This window comes from Vitis riparia, chromosome 17 (genome assembly GCF_004353265.1).
Source record: "Vitis riparia cultivar Riparia Gloire de Montpellier isolate 1030 chromosome 17, EGFV_Vit.rip_1.0, whole genome shotgun sequence".
Taxonomy (NCBI): Eukaryota; Viridiplantae; Streptophyta; class Magnoliopsida; order Vitales; family Vitaceae; genus Vitis; species Vitis riparia.
Genome location: NC_048447.1, coordinates 16167715 through 16187644, shown reverse-complemented (window position 1 = coordinate 16187644; position 19930 = coordinate 16167715). Strand labels below are relative to the sequence as shown.

Sequence of the window (19930 nt, the reverse complement as noted above, 5' to 3'; positions counted from 1 at the left end):
TGCAGAAGCGGTTAAGACAAGCCCGGGAAAGGTAGGCCGGGCAGTTTGGTTAGAGGTGGGGGAAAGAGAAGTGCGTGGAAGGTTAGATCAGTTGAAAAAGTGTTTAGTAGGCTGGTGGGGTCTTAACTCAACTCCTTTTCCTGAGCTGGAGTTCGTAAGGATTTGGGCAAGGCAGCATTGGGCTTTAATGGGGAATCTGAGGATTGATAGGTTAGGAAGAGGGTTCTTGCTGTTTGAGTTCGAGTCTTCAAGTGAGGCTGAACGTGTTTTAGCCAGAGGATTAAGAAACACTAAGGAGAATGTTATTATTCTGGACAAATGGAACCCTGAGGTGGGGTGTCATTGTAAAGATTCTAGTGCCAAAGAAGTTTGGGTAAGGGTGGTTGGGCTCCCCCTTCATCTGTGGAGCTCGGAGGTGTTTGAAAGAATTGGGGATGGGTGTGGAGGATTTGTAGCAGCGGACAAAAAATCATTAAATTCGTCTGAGTTGCAGTGGGCTCGAATCCTTGTGAAGTGCGTGGACAAGGAGTTTCCAAGCACAGCTCACATTGTTGTGGGGACGGGTTGTTATTCCCTTCAATTGTGGTGGGAGTCTTCTCCCTGGTTCATGCAGGTGGTGCCGGCGGGAGGCTTTGGGGGAGAAGACGGCTCAATGGAAGGAGAAGTTGACGGTGGAACATCACGTGCTCTTTACTACGGAAGTCAAAGGGGGAAGGTGGAGCAGGTGAGGCTGCAGTAGGGTGTGCTTGACGTGTCTTCTTCTGGAGGTGTGACTTCCTTCTTTCATGTGGTTGCCTCTGATGCAGGGACTGTAGCAGAAGGGAGGGTAGGTACTGGTGATGGACATGTGAATGGGGGTAAGGAGCTGTCTTTTAAAAGGATGGAAGACTCAATTTTTGGGCCAAAAGACCGTGGTTTTGGGTCTAGCAGGTTAGTTAAAGGGATGCCTCAGGGCCCTCTTAAAGAAAGCGGGGAGCCTCTAGGCCCTTTTAAAGAAATCCAAGAGGGGCTGGGCTGCAGAGAAAGGGAAAAGGGTACGGGCTTTGGGCTTGTGAGCCAAGGCTCCAAGCCCATTGATTCTTTTGTCGCTATGGACTGCAAGCCCATAGTGTATTTTGACGCGATGGGTTGTAAAGAAGGGGAAAAGGGCTCGGGCCCTGGGCTTGAGGGCCTTGTCGCAGAGAATGGTGGGTCTTTAGTTGGGGAAGGACCTTCGGCCTCTCTTCCTAGGGCACATTTGTTATGCTTGGAGAGAGGAGTAAATGGAGAGCCCAATCCCCTTGCCCTAGGGGAAGATCCTTCGGCCGACTGTACTAGGACACGATCGTTAAGAATGGAGAGAGGCGTAAATGAGGTCGATGACCCTATTGTCAGCACAACTCGAGATGCGAAGCCTTTGGAAGTCTCGGCGGTGGTGGAAAGAAGGTCAATGACTGATGAAGTGCTATGCGTTGAAGCTTCCAGGTATGTCAAATTTTTCCGCGCTTTCTGTGGGGGGTCGGGAGCTCTCTTCTTCTTCTATTTCTTATGGCAAGCCAGGGCGAAGGAGGGGGCCTTGACTGGTTTGGTCTCTGTGGTTGAGGGGGGAAAAGCAGCTTCCCCTGAGCATTATCCTGGCAGATGAAAGCAGTGGGGAGGTGGGCACTAAGGGGGTGAAATCCTCGGGTCGTATAGATGGGGGGGGTGAGTTGGAGATTCTGTTACAGGATTTGGAAGGAAAAGGATGTCGGTAGGATGATAGCTACTTGGTGAGGTTCAGCAAGTTCTTGGGTTTTTCGACGGAAGGATTCGAAGGCGAATTGTTGAATCTGCTCCTAAGGACTAAAAGGAGAAGGAAGCAGAAAATTAAGAAAGATATCTCAGGAACCACTAAGTTTGACCGTGAATTGAAAAAATTAGAGTAGTCCTTAAATTATAATGATGCGAGGAAGAAGAAAGCTCTGGTTAGAAATGGTGGGGTTAAAATCTCAAACATTAGATGAAGATAAAGATTTTATCTTGGAATATAAGAGGGGCCAACGATAGGGATAAAAGGAAGGTTATTAAGGCTTTTATCAGATCGCAAAGAGCGGATTTGGTGTGTTTGCAGGAGACCAAAATTCAAGACATGTCTAGGGGGATTGTTCACAGTCTTGGAGTGGGAAGATTCTTAGGCTGGGGGGCCATGAGTGCAAGAGGGGCTGCTGGTGGGGTGGTAGTGTTTTGGGATAAAAGAGTTCTGGAGTTAGTTGGCATGGAGGTGGGTATTTTCTCAATTTCGTGTCGTTTTAAAAATTGTGAGGATGGCTTCTTGTGGACATTTACGGGAGTGTATGGACCTACCTTGAAACGGTACAGAGAATTGTTTTGGGAAGAGTTAGGTGTCATTCGAGGGTTGTGGTCTGATCCATGGTGTATTGGCGGGGATTTTAACGTGGTCAGATTTCCCTCAGAGCGTAGCAGAGAAGGAAGATTGATTGGTTCCATGAGAAGATTTTCGAAAGTGATTGAGGAGTTGGATTTAAGAGATATGCTTCTTCAGAGGGGGCCGTTTACGTGGAGTGGAGGGCTGGATGGTCTGTCCAGGTCTAGATTGGATCGCTTTCTGGTTTCGGAGGATTGGGAGAACCATTTCAATGGGGTGATACAGTGTTCTCTCCCAAGACCGGTGTCTGATCACTTCCCAATTTTGTTGGATGGGGGTAGGGTGAGGAGTGGTCCCAGTCCGTTTCGGTTTGAGAACATGTGGCTGAAGAAGGAGGGGTTTAAGGAGTTGTTAAAAGGCTGGTGGCAAGGATTCAACTATAGCAGGTCCTATAGTTTTATCATGACAGAAAAATTAAAGGCTTTAAAAATTAAGTTGAAGGATTGGAACCGAGAAGTGTTTGGTAAAATGGGGGTGAATAAAAGGTTGGCTCTGGAAAAGGTGTCTTATTGGGAAAATCAGAAGGATTGAGAGTATTAAACAAGTAGGAGTTAGAGGCGAGAAAGGAAGCTAGGGAGGATTTCAAGAAATGGGCGCTGATGGAGGAGATTTCATGGAGACAAAAGTCAAGAGAAATTTGGTTGAAGGAAGGTGATAAAAACACGAGATTTTTTCACAAGATGGCAAATGCCAACAGAAGGAGGAATTGCTTGAAAAAAATTAAAGTCAATGGCACCTGGCTAACAGAAGATCAAGATATTCAGAGGAGAATGGTGAGGGCTTTTCAGAATCTTTTAACGGAACCAGGCGGTTGGCGTCCTTGTTTGAGCAGTCTTGAATTCGATAGTATTGGGGTTGAGGAGGCAGTCAAGTTGGAGGAGATGTTTTTTGTGGAAGAGGTGTTTTCGGCTCTTGCAGAGTTGAATGGGGATAAAGCCCCGGATCCAGATGGGTTTTCCTTTGTGTTCTGGCAATTCTGTTGGGATTTCGTCAAAGTTGAGGTTATGGGATTTTTCAAAGATTTTTTTTAGAGGGGAAAATTTGTCAGAAGCTCGAACAACACCTTCCTTGTTTTAATCCCAAAAAAAAGGAGGGGCAGAAGATTTGAGCGATTTTAGACCCATTAGTTTGGTGGGAAGTCTATACAAGCTGCTTGCAAAGGTTTTAACCAATAGATTGAAAAAGGTAATGGGAAAGGTGGTATCTTCAACCCAAAGTGTCTTTGTTGAAGGTAAGCAAATCCTTGATGCTGCGTTAATAGTTAATGAGGTCATAGATTCCTTGCTGAAAAGAAAGGAGAGTGGGGTTTTGTGTAAATTAGATTTAGAGAAGGCATACGATCATATTAACTGGGACTTTTTGCTGTCAGTGATGCAAAAAATGGGCTTTGGAGAGAAGTGGACTGGGTGGATAAAGTGGTATATATCCACTGCCTCATTTTCTGTACTAGTTAATGGTTCTCCAACCGGGTTTTTCCGGAGTACTAGAGGGTTAACGCAAGGAGATCCTCTCTCCCCTTACCTTTTTGTTTTAGGTATGGAGACTTTAAGTAGCCACATCAACAGAGCAATGAGAGGGGGTTTTCTATCAAGCTGCACGATAAGGGGTAGGGAGGGCGTGGGGATCCAAGTGTCGCACCTGCTGTTCGTTGATAATACGCTAGTCTTTTGTGAGGATTCCCAAGAGCAATTGGCTTTTTTAAGTTGGTTATTAATGTGGTTTGAAGCTACTTCAGGTTTTCGTATTAATTTGAACAAAAGTGAAATTTTGCCGGTGGGTAGAGTGGAGAATGTTGAGTTATTGGTTGTCAAGCTGGGCTGCAAAGTGGGTTCACTTCCTTCCACTTATTTGGGGCTCCCTTTGGTGCTTCGCATAAGTCGATGAGAGTTTGGGACAGAGTGGAAGAGAGGATGCGGAAAAGATTAGCCTTGTGGAAGAGGCAATTCATTTCTAAGGGTGGAAGAATCACTCTCATCCGGAGCACTTTAGCGAGCATGCCAATCTACCTTATGTCCTTATTGCGTATGCCAAGACTGCTTAAATTAAGACTGGAGAAAATTCAAAGGGATTTTCTCTGGGGAGGGGGAGCTTTGGAAAAGAGACCTCATCTTGTAAAGTGGGTTGTTGTTTGCACTCATAAAACAAAGGGTGGTTTGGGGATTAGAAATCTTTCTATTCTCAATAGGGCCCTCTTGTGCAAATGGAGTTGGCGTTTTGCGGTTGAAAGAGACTCCTATTGGAAGCTTATTATTAGTACGAAATTTGGGATCGAAAGAGTTGGGTGGAGTACCCGAGGGGTTAGGGAGGGCTATGGGATGGGGCTTTGGAAGGAAATCAGTAAGGAAGGGTTGTTGTTGCTCAACAATGTTTCTTTCTCAGTGGGGGATGGCAAAAGGGTGAGGTTTTGGAAAGATATTTGGTGTAGGAACATTTCCCTTTGCGAGGCCTTTCCCTCCTTGTATGATCTAGCGGTTTCTAAAGACGCATGGGTAGTAGACTGTTAGGATTCAACGGAGGAAGAAGGAGGGTGGACTCCCCGCTTTCTTAGACCTTTCAACGATTGGGAGATGGAGGAGGTGGAGAGATTCCTTTCGACCATTCAAGGAAAGAGGCTGAATGCTAATGTGGAGGATAGGATGGTGTGGAAAGAGACGAAAAATGAAATTTTCACTGTAATGTCCCTTTACAACTCTCTTGATCATAGCAGTGCAGTCTTGTTTCCATGGAAGATTATTTGGTGTTCGTATGTTCCTACAAAGGTGGGTTTTTTTGCCTGAGAAGCTTCATGGGGAAAGGTTCTTACTCAAGACCAGCTCAAGAGGAAGGGCTGGTATTTAGCTAACAGATGTTCCTTGTGTTGTGCTGAAGAGGAGACGATAAATCACATACTTATTCATTGCTCTAAGGCCAAGATTTTGTGGGATCTCATGTTTTCTCTATTTGGTGTTAATTGGGTCCTTCCGCTCACGGCTAGAGACACGCTTTTAGGTTGGCATATTACATTTAAGGACAAGAAGCATAGAAAGGTTTGGCGAGCAGCTCCTCTTTGCTTATTTTGGACGGTTTGGAAGGAAAGAAATAGGATAGTTTTTTATAATGAGGTCCTGGTGGTTCAAAGATTGAAAAATTCCTTTATTTGTAATCTCTTTTCTTGGGCTAAATCTTCTATAGTTGTAGGCCCCTTAACTTTGTTTAACTTTGTGGATTGGTTGGGTTCTTGTTGAGGGCTGGTGAGGGTTTTTCCCTTTTGTTTTTCTGTTTTTAGGCGACAATTGTATATTCTCTGTATGCTCTGGGTCGCCTTTCAAGCACCCTTTATCTAATATATCCTTGTGTGTTTATCTATCAAAAAAAAAAAAAAGTGACTTCTACAAACCATAAAACTTTCTAATAAATCTCCCTCTTCTGCTCTAGTCATTAATATACTCAAAACATACAAAACAATCGAATAAAAAAGACAAAAACAAATCACCCTTCCTTAGCACTCTAGAAGCCTCTACCCAAGCTTTAACATAATCTTTAACTAAAACAGAAAAACTCACAGAGAATACGCATCTTCTGTTCCAAATTCTTCAATGAAACATGGTACAAAAGGTTAAAATCAACATGATCATGAACTTTTTTGAAAACCACTCCTCCTCGGCTAACATACTTTTGTCATTCACTAGCTCATCAACAATTAACATAGCACCCAAGACTTGTCTGTCCTTCACAAAAGCTCCATAAGGACAAGCTTTTGAAGCGTTGCCTGTAACAGTAGAAAAGCACCTCAACAATAATCTTATATAGACATGTTACCAAACTGATAGACCCGAAATTAAAATACTACCATTTGGGGTTTCTGGGAGTTGGGACAAGTGGAGGCATGTTTTAGAGGGTTGCAAGGGCAAACGATTAGAAGAGATGTAGAGGACTTCACAGTTTGGCAAGTATCAAAGAGCAACAAAATTCCAATCAAAAAAAAGAGCAACAAATTCTACGTTAATCTTTTTGCTCCACCATTAACAAATTATGCAATGGATCCTGATGAAGGTTAGCTTTTTTGCTAGAAAGCTTTGCGAGGAAGAATTCTCCCTCTTAGCAGGCACGGATCCTTTGTAAGGAAGAAGAGGAAGAAAGTGTGGAGAGTGGCTCCTTTTGGAAGGAGAGAAATAAGAGAACTTTTGAAAACAATAAAAAGGTAGATCAAGCAATTAAACAATCTTTTATACACGTGTTCTTGGAATGGGTTAGGGTGCACATAGGAGATAGCTACTTGTTATTATTTGATTTTATTATTCGGTTGAGCTGCAAAAAAGGCGAAAGAGTTCTATTTTGTGTCTGCTTTTTTTGTCTTTGGCACATTATATACAGTAAATTTACTTTTATGGGCCCTTCTGGTAGGTGCTTTTAATAAAATTGATATTATCTATCCAAAAAAAAAAAAAAAAGATAGAACTTATGCTCCTATTCTCCACCTAAGTATTATAAAATTATAAGAAGACTTAGAGCAATTTATCTTTGACAAATGACCTATAATCCTAATTAAAACCTAGAAAGAAATCATGAAAGTCTAAACGTTTTTTCTTAATAGAAACTCTTCTAGCAAATCAAACCCCTTATATCCATGGATGAAAATTTCAAGAAATATGGAAGATATTTTGCCGAAATTCCAGATATTGGTCAATGAGCGGGTCAAACTCCAAAAAATTCCCAAAACACTATTGGGACTCGAGCCCTTGACCATAAGGCTAACAAAAACAGCCTCAACCACTTGGCTGTTGTAACCTTTAGTTATATGTTTGCTACTATCATATATATACTAAATTTGTTTTCTCTAATAAAAAAGAAAATTCTAGAACTAAGTATACTTTATAATACATTCCTACAAAATAAAAATATTAAAATAAAATTTCAAAAATAAATTAATATTAATTATCTTATATAGTTTTTTTAATGAGTCTTTCTTTATTTCTTTTATATAATACAAGATAAATATAAATGTGAAAGTAAAATTATAAATATTTTTCAAAATCTTTTAATACATCCAAATTAGATAAATATCTATAAAATGTAGTTTCAAGTTCTATATATTATTACTAAATATCATAAAAATTATACATATATCATTTTTTTTCAACAAAACTTCAAAATGTATATTATTGTTCCTTTTATCATTTTTTTAGTTTTTCCCAATATTTTTATAAGTTTTCATTAATTTTTGTCTCATTAATATTTTTTCTCAAAATTTCAATTGATATTTCTCAATATATCACGATATATTCATGGAATCCAACTATCGATATATCCGTAAAAACTGATATTTTCATCCTTGCTTATACCTATTTTGTTTAATATATAATCTCCTCTTACTAAACAAATTACTGCCTAAATAGTTTTCCCATAGATATAAGATACTTTGATATATGGACTCAATCGTTTCATATCATTAATACAGTCTTCAATTACATCAACTATCTTCCACAAGTTATTGCATAAAATAACAAACTTAGATTATAACATTTGTATCATTTTCTATTTTTCACAACTGATTGATGTATTTGTGAACGGCAAGAGCTTCTAAACAAGGTAGATTATAATCTTCTATGCCTCATTGAGAACTTGGACTATTTATGAAGCTCATCAACAGTGTGAGATTGCAAGCAAGAAAGGACAATTTACTTCAAAAGGAGCATAAGAAAGGAGGAAAAAAGTGGGTGGAGCCAAGTGTGAGAGTTGGCGTTTTGCAAATGAAAGAAAAACCCTTTGGAACCAAGTGATTAGGGGGAAATACAGGGAGGAAAGAGGTAGGTGGAGCTCTTGCGAGGCTAGAGAGGGTTATGGAGTTGGGTTGTGGAAAGCAATTAGAAAGTTAGGACACCTAGTGACCCCTAGACTTGACTTTGTGATGGGTAATGGAAAGAAGGTGAACTTTTGGAAGAATAAGTGGTGTAGAACTACTCCTTTGTGTGAGTCCTTCCCCTCTTTATGTGCCCTAGCAACTTCTAAAGAGGCCTGGGTGAATGAAATTTAGACTATTTCAGCAAGTAGGGAAAGAGCGGGAAGTTGGAGCCCTTGCTTCTCTAGGCCTTTCAATGATTGGGAGTTGGATGAGGTGAAAAGGTTGTTATGTTGTTTGGGTGGGAAGAAGATGAATTTGGATGAGGAGGATAGGGTGAGGTGGATGGATTTGAAGGATGGCAATTTCTCGGTAAAGCCTCTTTATAGAGCCTTAGAGTCAGACTCTCTAGTTTCTTTTCCTTGGAAGATTATATGGAATTCTTGTGTGCAGCCTAAAATAAGCTTCTTTGCTTGGGAGGCTTCATGGAGAAAAGTTCTAACTTTGGACTGAATTCAGAAGAGGGGTTGGGCTTTAGCTGATAGATGGGTTTTTTTGCCAAACGTATGAGGAGTCTATCAATCACCTTCTTCTTCATTGCGAAAAGACAAGGGGAGTGTGGATGTTGCTCTTTTCATTATTTGGAGTGTCTTGGGTGTTTCCCTCTTCGATAAAGGAAACCCTCTTAGAGTGGAGGGGGTCTTTTGTGGATAAAAGGCATAAGGTTGTTTGGCAAGCGGGCCCGTTATGTTTGTTTTGGATCTTTTGGAAGGCAAAGAATAGAATTTCCTTTGAAGATAGTGTGTTGTCCATCCAAATGCTGAAAGCTTCTTTTGTGTATTTACTGTGGTTGGAGACCAAATTGTTTATAAAAGGTGGTCCTTCGACCTTAATAGATTTTATTAATTAGGTGGGTTCTCAGTGACGGAGGAGGTATTTTTTGTATATCGCGTTGTTTTAGTTCAATTGTAAGAGGGTAAGTGTCTCTATACCATACATTATTAGGTCGCTATTTTAACGCCTCATCATAATACAGTACTTTTACTTATTTATTAAAAAATAAAAATAAAAAATAAAAAAAAATTCCATGTGAACTCCTTTTACAACCCATGTGTTGAGAATTTGAACTTGTTCCTTGCCAAAAAAAATTAGGAGCACTTACACCTTTTTTTTTATAGGTAAGTAAAAGTAGTCTTGAAAAGAGGCACACCAAGTGCACACGATGTACACAACAGTTGCCAAAAATAGTCAAAAAAAGGAAAGAGAAAACAATAAACTACTCCGGCCCTCAAACTGAGCCCAAACAATCAATTAAATCAAAAAAGGACATCGAGCTTTTGCCTATAAATAGTTTAGTCCAGGATAACAAGTTGCACATAAATCGGATTTTCAATCTTTGAACAAAGAGTTTCTCGTTTAGAAAAGACTTTCTATTTCTCTCATTTTATATTGTCCAAAAAAGACATAATGGTGTTACTCTCCAAAATTCTTTCCGCTTCCTTTCAACAAAAAAGTCATGTCAACCTAACAAAGTCTCGTAAAGGGGAATAAACCTACAAAGAGTCATGTCAACCTAATAGAGTCTCTCTTACGGAGGAAGGAATCACCTAATAAACCCAAAAAGAAAGAACAAAAGTTCCCACAACACCCTCATCATACCACAATGCAGTAGGATGTGGTCAATTGACTCCTCATGAGTTTGACTTAGGAAACATCTATTGGCCAATAGGAGGCACTTGTGCGCTATTGAGAAGCCTTTTTTTCCCCTTTGCTTGGGATATAGTTTAGGAGGAAGATCTGACCATTTTTTATAATCAGAAACAAGAGATGTATTAATTATGAGTAAAGAATTCATGAGAAGGATGAAGAATCCTCCCCACAAATACAAAAACATAATCAAAACAAAGAACTTCTCCACTATACAAGGAGATATATATAAAAAGATAGATCATAAAAGAATGTACAAAAATTTCATCTCCTCAAACCCAGCTAACCCTATTGGTGTACACACTAAATGCCAATTTAGCTTAATGACATTTAGAGGGATGCCTTTAAAATCGTCAGTACAAGAGGCCTAAAAAAAATAAAAAAAGTAAAGTAAATCCCACAACATCTCTGACATCCTCCATTTATCCTCAAAGATCCTAACATTTCCCTCTTGCCACATGATCCAAATCAAAGTGAGACAAGCAATCTTCCACATGGTCTTGCCTCTAATGGAGTTCCTTAATCCCACATATCAAATAATCATCATGAAACAAAAGCTCCTAGGCTAAACCCAATAATGGGAAGATCCTAACCACATATCTCGTTATGAGAAAAGGATGATTTATAAACATATGCTATATTTCTAAAGTTAGTGAGGGGTTTGCGAATCACATCCTAATCCATTGTGATACTAGAAAGTTATGGGACATGCTATTAGCAATTTTTCAACTACATTTCTTATTTCTAGATTTAACGAAAAAGCACTTGTCAAGGGTCTCAATGCAATATTCAATGAAAGAACATCTCTTTTTCACTTCTTTTAGCACATGTAACAAGAGCATAACAGAAGGATCTTCAATGAGCAAGATCTTCTCGACCAAAAATTGAAGGAAAATCTTATTAAGTCCCTTTTAGAGTGATCTAAACCCCCATTGTGAACAGAACATTGTTCACACCACTTTTGTATATAGGCATTGTTTAAGATATCTCTTTTGCCTACCAATGATAATCTTCACAACCAAATCTTATTTGTTTTATCCAGATAAATTTCTACAGAAATCTAAAATCTTGTATAAGCTCAAGACCTTTGCTTGGTTAGTGGCACACAAGAAGGTAAATACCAATTACATGCTACATTTGAAAAGATTCTACAAAGCCCATAATCTTGATGTTTGCTTTTTGCATATGGAGAGTGGAGAAACAGTGAATCAATTTTTCTTACATTGTCCGTTGATTTGGGGCTATGCACAAACTATTCAAATTAGCAAACTTGGATTGGGTTCCTCCTAAGAGTATTTGTGACATGATGATCATCTCGTATCAGAGATTGGGAAGCTCCATTCGAGGCAAGGTTCTTTGGAAAACTGTTTGTCTCGCTTTGATTTGAGTTTTGGTCGAAAAGAAATGTTAGGATTTTTAAGGACAAGGCAAGGACTTCAGAGACTCTTTGGCATATCATTCATTTCTATGCCTCCTTTTGGCCCTCTTACACCACAACATTTAAGGGCATTCCCCTCAATGCGGTCCAACCCAACTAGTTTTCGATGTGTAGATTAAAACGTGTGGGTTAGCAAGGAGAGAAGCATTTAATACGTTTTGCTTGGAAGGAAATTATTTTAATATTGGAGCAACGAATTGTTTTTTGTATATTCTCATGGGGTTCATATAGGTTTATTTAGTACGTTAGAGGCTTCAAACATACTTTTTCATTAGTTAGTTGTATTTTGGAAGGATTCTTCATCCTTCTTCTATATGTCTTTATTTATACTTTAATACAATTGTTGTTTTTTATTATATATATATATATATATATATTTGGGTTATTAATGGTTTTCATAACGATTGCCCTTATTGCACTAGATTGTTGATTTCTCTCTCATCCTTCAAAATGTAGGTCAGCCCACCTGATGGGCAAAACAAAAATATGCACCAGGATTCCATGCTAATTAAGTAATTTGAAAGAAACGCTTGGGTCTCATAAAAGCCAAATCAAAATAGAATGGGAGCACAAATCAATACCTAAAGGTCTATCATATTCATATATAAAGTTCCGCATAAATAAGATTTACAGTATCCTTTTTACTATCAATTATTGAGAATTTGAATATGCGTTTGATAGAAAATCATTATCAACAAAAATTGGTTATTTTTTGAACTTCCAAGAATTAATCCCCTTTTAGAATAAAGGAAGTCCAATTGAAGCAAGCTTTTATAACTGAGTAAATAATTGTCAACATTTGTTCTTCTCTTTTCCTCTCTTTTGATAGGAAATACCACAGGAAAAAAAAAAAAGCCTGAAAGCTACTACCAACACAATCAACTACCCATGATAATGCAACAAATAACCCCAGAAAAATAAAGAAGCTCATATGGGGAGAAAGCCTTCAAATACTTCTTATAAGGCAACTTCTCACTGAGCCAAGCAATCAGCACCCAGACTTCCAAGGGAAAGAGGAGCCATAAATCTCTAAAAAAGAAATATCAATTATCCTGTGAACCCATGAATTAAATTTTCAAGGCCCTCTTCTACCCTGCAACACCTAAGAGAGAGCAATGGTCAAGTGCAGTCAAAAGTCACTAACTTCCAACAAGGATGCTTCTGTCAATCCTTCAAATAATGCAAGGATAGCTAGCTCCATAACAAGACAAAAACCACCTAGCTCAGAGAAAACCCTATCAAATTGCTATTATGTCTTTAAATGCACTAACAACCCTCTCTGTTTTGGATTACCCAAAAACAACCATCAAAATGGAGTTTAAGGCCCATATTAGGGAGAGATCCACTCAGCCCTGCTCCCCGCATCTCACCTATGATAACAGCAAACCTCCTTATGGTGTAACACAGTCAAGCTGACGGTAATACCAGAGAACTTGTTGGTCAGACATCCAAAGTGGTGTGAGACAGTGGGAAACAAATATATTACACAAATAATGAACAACCCTCCACCTCTCCTCAATGATCCCAGCATTCCTCTAATGTTTGCTTGTTAAAATCCTACAGTTTCAAGGAGTCCAATTGCATGGCGGTCAACTCTAAGAAGTCACATTTATAATTATATACTTATAGAGACAAAATCAGCACACACCTGGATGGAAGCAAAAGTACAAATAAGAACCAAATCCAATTCATCATTTGCATTGAATTTGAGAGATATCAAAAAGTGTCATCCAATAAAGAACATGATGAAATAGTCCTTGAGGCCTAGCTCAAATGGTAAAGGGTGGGGTGGGTTTGTGGAAGGTTCTATCATCTATATTGAAGTCCCAATAGCAAGAAAATAAAAATTTACCCATAAAAAACAAAAATAAAAAAAGATGATGAAATACTTTACTATCAATGATATTACAAGAGAAAATGCTTCAAAAATTATTTAGTGGGGGGAGTGTAAAATGTCCAATTAGGTCCATTCGCTTAAAGTCTTTTAGCCTACTTTTAATTAGATTGTGTTGGAAAATGTCCCAAATTCCTAGTTAGTATAGATTCCTTTTTTTAAAGAATATTGTATAAAATATTTCATAAATCGATATGTTGGTGTAATATTAGATTTCCTTATAGAATAAGGAAGATATTAGAAATATCTCTATAAATATTCTAGGTCACGAGGAAAAAAGTTATGAGATGGAGATGAATTTATAAAATCTTATACAAGGTGGATAGAGATATGAGAAAGAATGGGAGATATTCGATAGAAGAAGGGGGCTAGTGGTTTGAGTATAAATATAAGGAGTCGAGAAACATGGAATGTTTTAAGAACCCAATAGTTATATGTGGCTCCTGTCCTTTATAATATTCTCTATATACAATGGAATGATCCTCTCTCATCCATGGATGACAGAATGTTTTGAACAACATTAAAACCTTGTGTTGCTTTGTATGGATTGTTTTATCTCTCTGTTCTTAAAGTGACATTGTTTACATCAAAGCTTTTGTTAGCACAACAGATTATTTGATTGCATCCCTGTAAAACTCATTAAATGTATAACTAAATTCAATTCAAGTAAACTCCAAAAGACCTTATTCCAGCTACTCAGGGTTGCCCACGAGAATCCCTTGTTCTCGATTTGAGCAGTGTATAAGAGCATAACTTCTATTAATCATAGGTTAATTCCTTCATTTCTCAATTGTCGAAAATCATTCCTTTAACAGTCCTCTTGTCCTGGCAGCACTCCCCTTCACTAGAAACCTAATCCATCGTTTGGCAAACAACTTGTGCAATACTCAGCGGTCGCAGATACACACCGACCAAAATGAAATGAAACCAACCGCAAATTGATTCAAAAGAAAACCCAATGAATGAAAAAAATAATAATAAATAAATAAATATATAAATAAATAAAAAATAAAACACCTGAAAATTGAAAGAAGAAGTTGAATTGTTGAACTTACAGTGGGAAGCTGAGGCGGCGGAGGAGGGTAGAGGGAGTGATTGGAAGGAGGGTACTGATCAAGAAGAGAGGCCAAGTACATAACGCCCATTCCATGGAAGCCCTTGTTGCCGTCTAGGGTTCGGACCTCCGGACCAAGCCCACACACCACGAAGTACTCGAAGATCCCAGCCATTTGCTGATCGATGATTCTTGGATCTGCTCAAATGGGAATGGGATCTATTGGATCTGATTCATGGTTGAATTATTCGAATTCTATTGTTTCAGAACACAACTTCATAAATTTGCATTGATTAGAGAGTTCGATTCGATTGGGGAAGAAATAATCAAATGATGTCGAAGGTTCGGATATGGTTTTGCCTGTGTTGCGCTCCTTTATGATCGAGAGTTACGAGGCTTGAGAATGTTCTCGTTGTTGCTTGATATTTGATGAGTCATCCGATTTCTTCCCACCTTTTTCGTCCTCCCTTCTAAACTTTGATTTTTCATTTTCCTTCCTTTTTTTTTTATGTGATTCAAAAGGGTTGTCATTCCAATTCTACATTTCATTTTTTAAAATTTAATTTAAAATTTTTATTTTCTTAAAATTTTCCCTAATTTTAAATTTTCAGAAAAAAAAAATTATATATATATATTATTTTATACAAATATTATCATATGTGGTCTTATTATAATATTTTATTTTTTATTTTATTATATTTTAAATTAAAAATAATTTAATAAAAAATTCTAATAGACTTATATTATTTAATTAATTTTTCTAATATAAAAATATATTTACTTATTATAACCCATAGTCTAATAAATAAACAAAATATTTATAGGTACTTTAAAATAATATTTAATTGAAAACATCATATTGGTGTTTTAAATTATTTTTTTTCACTTTTTAGCTTAATTTCTTAATATAAAAAATGTCCAAACATGTTTTTAGACCTAGTTTTTTTTGTTTTTTAAATGAAAATAAAAAATTAATATAAACAAACAAGTAAAAAATTCATTAGTGTAATAGAAGGTAGCATTTACTTTTTACTTGAAAAAAAATGTTAATAAAAACAATTTTCTATTCTCTAAAATAAATAAAAAATAAAAAAACATTTTACGCATTCAAAAAAATATTTAAAAAAAACAATATTTTTAAACCATTTTCAGGCATTTTGAACTTTTTTTATACAATATCTTAAATAATAATTGAAAATATGAAAAACTCTCCAAACTTTTACATTATAGATAATTATGTAATATTTTCATAAAAAATAAATAAATAACCTGTTTTTAATATTTATGTCTCCAAACATAATTTCACATTTTTTTTGTTTTTAACTTTCATGAAAAATAAAAATAAAAAAGGTCAATTTATTGAATTCGTAATCAAAAAATTAAAATTGCATTATTTGATCAAAAAATAATAATAACATTTTGAAAACTTTAACAATGAATTATAATTTTTTTAAATGCATATAAAATTTAATTTAATTTTAAATTAAAAATAAATACAAAGTAAATGGATAATGATTTTTCAAATGAATAAACAATGATAGATTTTATAAATGGTATCATTGTAAATAAAAACAAAAATAGTGTATTTTTTAAAGGGAATAATATAAAATTTTATAATTGTTAATTACATTTTATTCAAAATGCATAATAAAAATGAGTACACACCATTTTTTTAATATATATAAATCAAGATTTTTCATTACTGCCAATAATTAATATCATAAATTTTCAAACAAAAATTTGTCTAAAATGATAATGTTAGGGTGTGTTTCGGAATTTTGAAAATAGTTTTTTATTATTCAAAACAAAAATATGTATTTTTATGGATTGGGTTATTGTTGATGGATATTTATAGAACAGATATTCTCAATAAATATACTATGATATCGCATGAAATTGAAACATTATGTCCCCTTGAATGATTCAAATGACATATGATCATGAAATCTGTGATCATAGTAATTTTTTTAGTAGAATTTGATATATGCTCTTTGAAGTTAGGGTGTGTCATTTGATCATATAATAAGTGGGATTTGTAAGTCAAAGATTTGAGAGGTAATTTTGATAGGTGATAGTATAACCTTATTAGATTACGAACATCGGTTCATGGGGAGTTTGCATGTAATAGATAGTAGGTCACAAACCTAAACACTTGGTGTCTCGTTGTGATTTAAATATGATATTGAAGTGTAGTTGACTCTCTATAGTGAGATGTTGAGTCGATTTCATAATTTGATTATGAGAGAGCTAGTAATTCTATGGGTTTTAGTGGTCCCTACTTTGAGCTCATATTCCTTGATGACACGATTTATGAGGATTTGATGAGTTTTTAGTTTATTTTTGTACATAAAGGTGTTTTGGTAAGCATGGCTAGACTAATTGATTAATTAGGATCTTATATAATTAATTAATTAATTAGTAACATTTTTAGGTAAGATTAAGTGACTCAAGCCCATTGTGGGCTTAAATCACTTAAGCCTAATAAGAAACTTATAAATACCCCTTTAGAGTTAGGGTTTCTATGTCTTGTCATTATTTTCTATTCAATCTAAAAAAAACCTTAATCTCCACATTTAAGATCTCCACTATCTCAGTGCTTAGATACAAGAAATAGTTATTGAACGGAAGATCATAGTGTTTATGAGATTTACTGTGACTTTAGATATCTACATCAACTATAATTGATTCGAGAATATTCAGATTAAAGGTATGTGGTTTTATTCTTTAGATCTATGTTTTTTTATGATATTCTTATTGTTTTTTAATACCTATTTATCTACCGCGATAGATTTAGAGAGTCCTGAGATAGATTTGCATGCACCCTACGCGATCTAAGACATAAGAACAAATTAATCTGAGGTTCCCAACAGATGGAAGAATGGTTGCATTGCTATAAAATACTACTATTCTAATATGCTACAAATTTGAAATAATAGTTGTATTGAAATAGTGTGGTCAACATTCTAAAATATAATTGCAATCAAACTTTTATTATAACACAAGTCGTCCATTTCATTGATAAGACCATGATGATGTCATAACACTCATTAATGCTTATTGAAAATGTATTGAATATTAAAACAATAACCTTTATCATATCGTGATAATACTAAGATGTAAATCTTTAACTCCATTTTAGCAAATCATGACAATACTGAGACGATTGAATAATACTTAATGGATGATAATTGTTGGCAGATCGAAAGATTGACCGCGTCCATTAACTCCCCTTGTGCTCGCTGTGGGCATTTGGATGAATGCACTATAAGGTTAGGGTATGCACATTTCTTAACAGCAATTGTTTTTAAGAAAGTTGATAGCGTCTGAGGTTCTACAAGTGGTATCAGAGTTGAGGTCATGAGTTCGAACCCCAAGGGTGTCACTAGGGAGGAGATTGTTGGTAGATCGGAGAATTGGTCGCATCCATCAACTCCCCTTGTGTTCGCCGTGGGCACTTGAGTGAATGCACCATAAGGTTAAGGTATGCACTTTTCCTAACAGCAATTGCTTTTAGGAAAGTTGGTAGCGCTTGAGGTCCTATAATAATAAATGTTAGAATAATGATTTTTGCTTACAATCTTCCATTAGTTTTTATTAAAATACCTATAAAAAAATCACTAACTTCATTAATTAGACCATAACAATGCTATGACACTAGAACAATGTCTAATTAACAATGGATTGAATGCTAGAGCAATAATCTTTTTTCTTAGTTCTTTCATTAGTAATTTATACAAATATTTATTAAAACCAAACCTCACATTGTCAACTATATTGATTGTCTTAATAAATATTACAATTAAGAGTAGTGGATGAGTAGGTCTTTTTAAAAAAGTTGCATAAGCCAAGATCGGAGCATTGACATTAACCATGTACACACAACAATACCATGAGACACACGTTACTATTGTCCAAATCAAATTTCTAAAAGTCTCTCAATTAACCCATCATAGTTTGGCTCCCTGGTGGCACCATGGCACCATGCTGCATCTGGATGTTCTGACTTTTGGCTACATTTCCAATCCATCCTACACAAAAAAGGTTAACTCAATAAGATTTAATATTCACTTCTCCATTAACATACAAGACTCTTATGTAAGTACAACTATAAGTAAAGTACCAATTGAAGGGTCGAAGCCTCTTGCTTGAAGTTCTCTGTATTCCTGGCAAAGAGCACAGCACTCACAGAGACAATGAACAACCCAATCAGGTCCTGGAGATTCGGAGAGGTTGTACATGCTCCTCATCTTTGTGCGGTACGTGCATGACATTATGCATGGCAATCCGATGAGGAAGGCTATCAATCCATAGAGTAGTCCGCTGGTCCCGCATGCTGTTTATTTAGTTAAGACAACAATCTTAATTGCATGAAATTACCTAAATCTTTAGTTTTTTTTTAAAGATTGGTGCAACAAAATAGAAATTAGCCAATGTTTATATAACCATTGACTTGACTTCTTTATAGTTCACTTACAAGTGTGACCACGGTCCACAATCTCCGCGACTTGCCCGAATGTCACGCATGGGAAGAAAACTGTGACTAGTGCTGAAATGCAAACATACAATTTATATAAATACATGATTTATACAATAAAAGGTTGTCTTATACCAAATATGTGAGACAAAAGCATTTCCTATTAAGAAAATTAAAGCTTTAATTAGTGTATAATCCTAGTTAAGTTCTTAATTAAATTGAATTTGACAAGGTCATGAGAGAGATAGAGTCACCATTGGTAGGATCATTCATGCAATCAAATAGCCCACTTGTCCAATACTCAGCAGCAGCCGGAGGTTTGTGGGGAGAAGCCAGAACACCCTGATATTCACCACTCGCCGGCGGAAATGGCACCGGTGATGGAGATTGGTAACCATGCATACCAGTACCGAACCCCTGCGGTTGGAATGGACCATGAGGAAACACATGGAGTTGCGGCGACTGCTGCAGAGGCAATGATTGTGGGCGCTGTGGGGGGAACGGAGCAAGCTGGTTGGCGTTCATCGCATTCATTTGCGGGTTCTGCGGACGCGAGACTTGCTGAATCTGTTGAGGCATGTAGGCAGGGTTGGGCTGTGCTTGTGGGTTACCGTATTGTGGTGGTTGCTGGAACTGTTGCTGAGCTTGTGGCTCGCTTTCCATGGCGTCGGATGGGTGTGTCGGCCCTTGTGGATACTCCTCTTGCTGGAGTTGGTCATGATCCAGAGCGAGTGTCAAGTCCTGTGTTGGTTCGGATTGATATTCTTGAGGCTGTAGCTCGTACTCGGCTTGGTTTTGCGATTGATCTTGGATGCGACCCATCTGCAGAGAATTAGGAAGAGAGAGATACAGAGAGGGAGATTTGATATTAGTGCCTAATACAAGATCTGGAGGGTGCTTTATAAAAAAAGAAAAGAGGAAATAGCGTAGAGTGATGACGTCTCTTCGGGTGAGACAGAGATAAGCGTAGTCTTGCTACTGTGTCGGCCACTTGTGAGTCTCAATTCATATTTGCCCCCATAATTTACCTTTTATATTGAGTTTATATTTTCAAAAGATAAGTTCATCTATATTAATTAATTTTTTTACGTTAACAATTCTTATTTAAAAGATGAGTTCTTTGTTTTTTTACATTAAGGCT

General features: G+C 36.7%; 2 protein-coding genes across 3 annotated transcripts in view; both read right to left on the bottom strand.

Moving 5' to 3' along the window:
* Positions 1–14772, bottom strand: part of LOC117904961 (DENN domain and WD repeat-containing protein SCD1) — a 58257-nt gene extending 43485 nt beyond the window's left edge. Inside the window, exon 1 of one of the 2 annotated variants that reach the window (XM_034817793.1) lies at positions 14317–14772. In XM_034817793.1, the coding sequence (XP_034673684.1) occupies positions 14317–14490 (174 nt within the window). In that variant the 5' untranslated portion in view covers positions 14491–14772. The remainder of the gene's footprint in view (positions 1–14316) is intronic. The other variant, XM_034817794.1, reaches the window with a different exon arrangement.
* A 3366-nt stretch (positions 14773–18138) lies between these two features.
* On the bottom strand, positions 18139–19664 carry LOC117904857 (protein PLANT CADMIUM RESISTANCE 6-like). The gene is made up of 4 exons (XM_034817647.1): positions 19044–19664; positions 18790–18861; positions 18436–18648; positions 18139–18343 (listed from the first exon to the last, which is right to left on the bottom strand). Exons 1-4 carry the CDS (start codon positions 19609–19611, stop codon positions 18255–18257), a joined length of 942 nt encoding a protein of 313 aa, XP_034673538.1. The 5' UTR covers positions 19612–19664; the 3' UTR covers positions 18139–18254.
* Between the last annotated feature and the right edge of the window lie 266 nt (positions 19665–19930).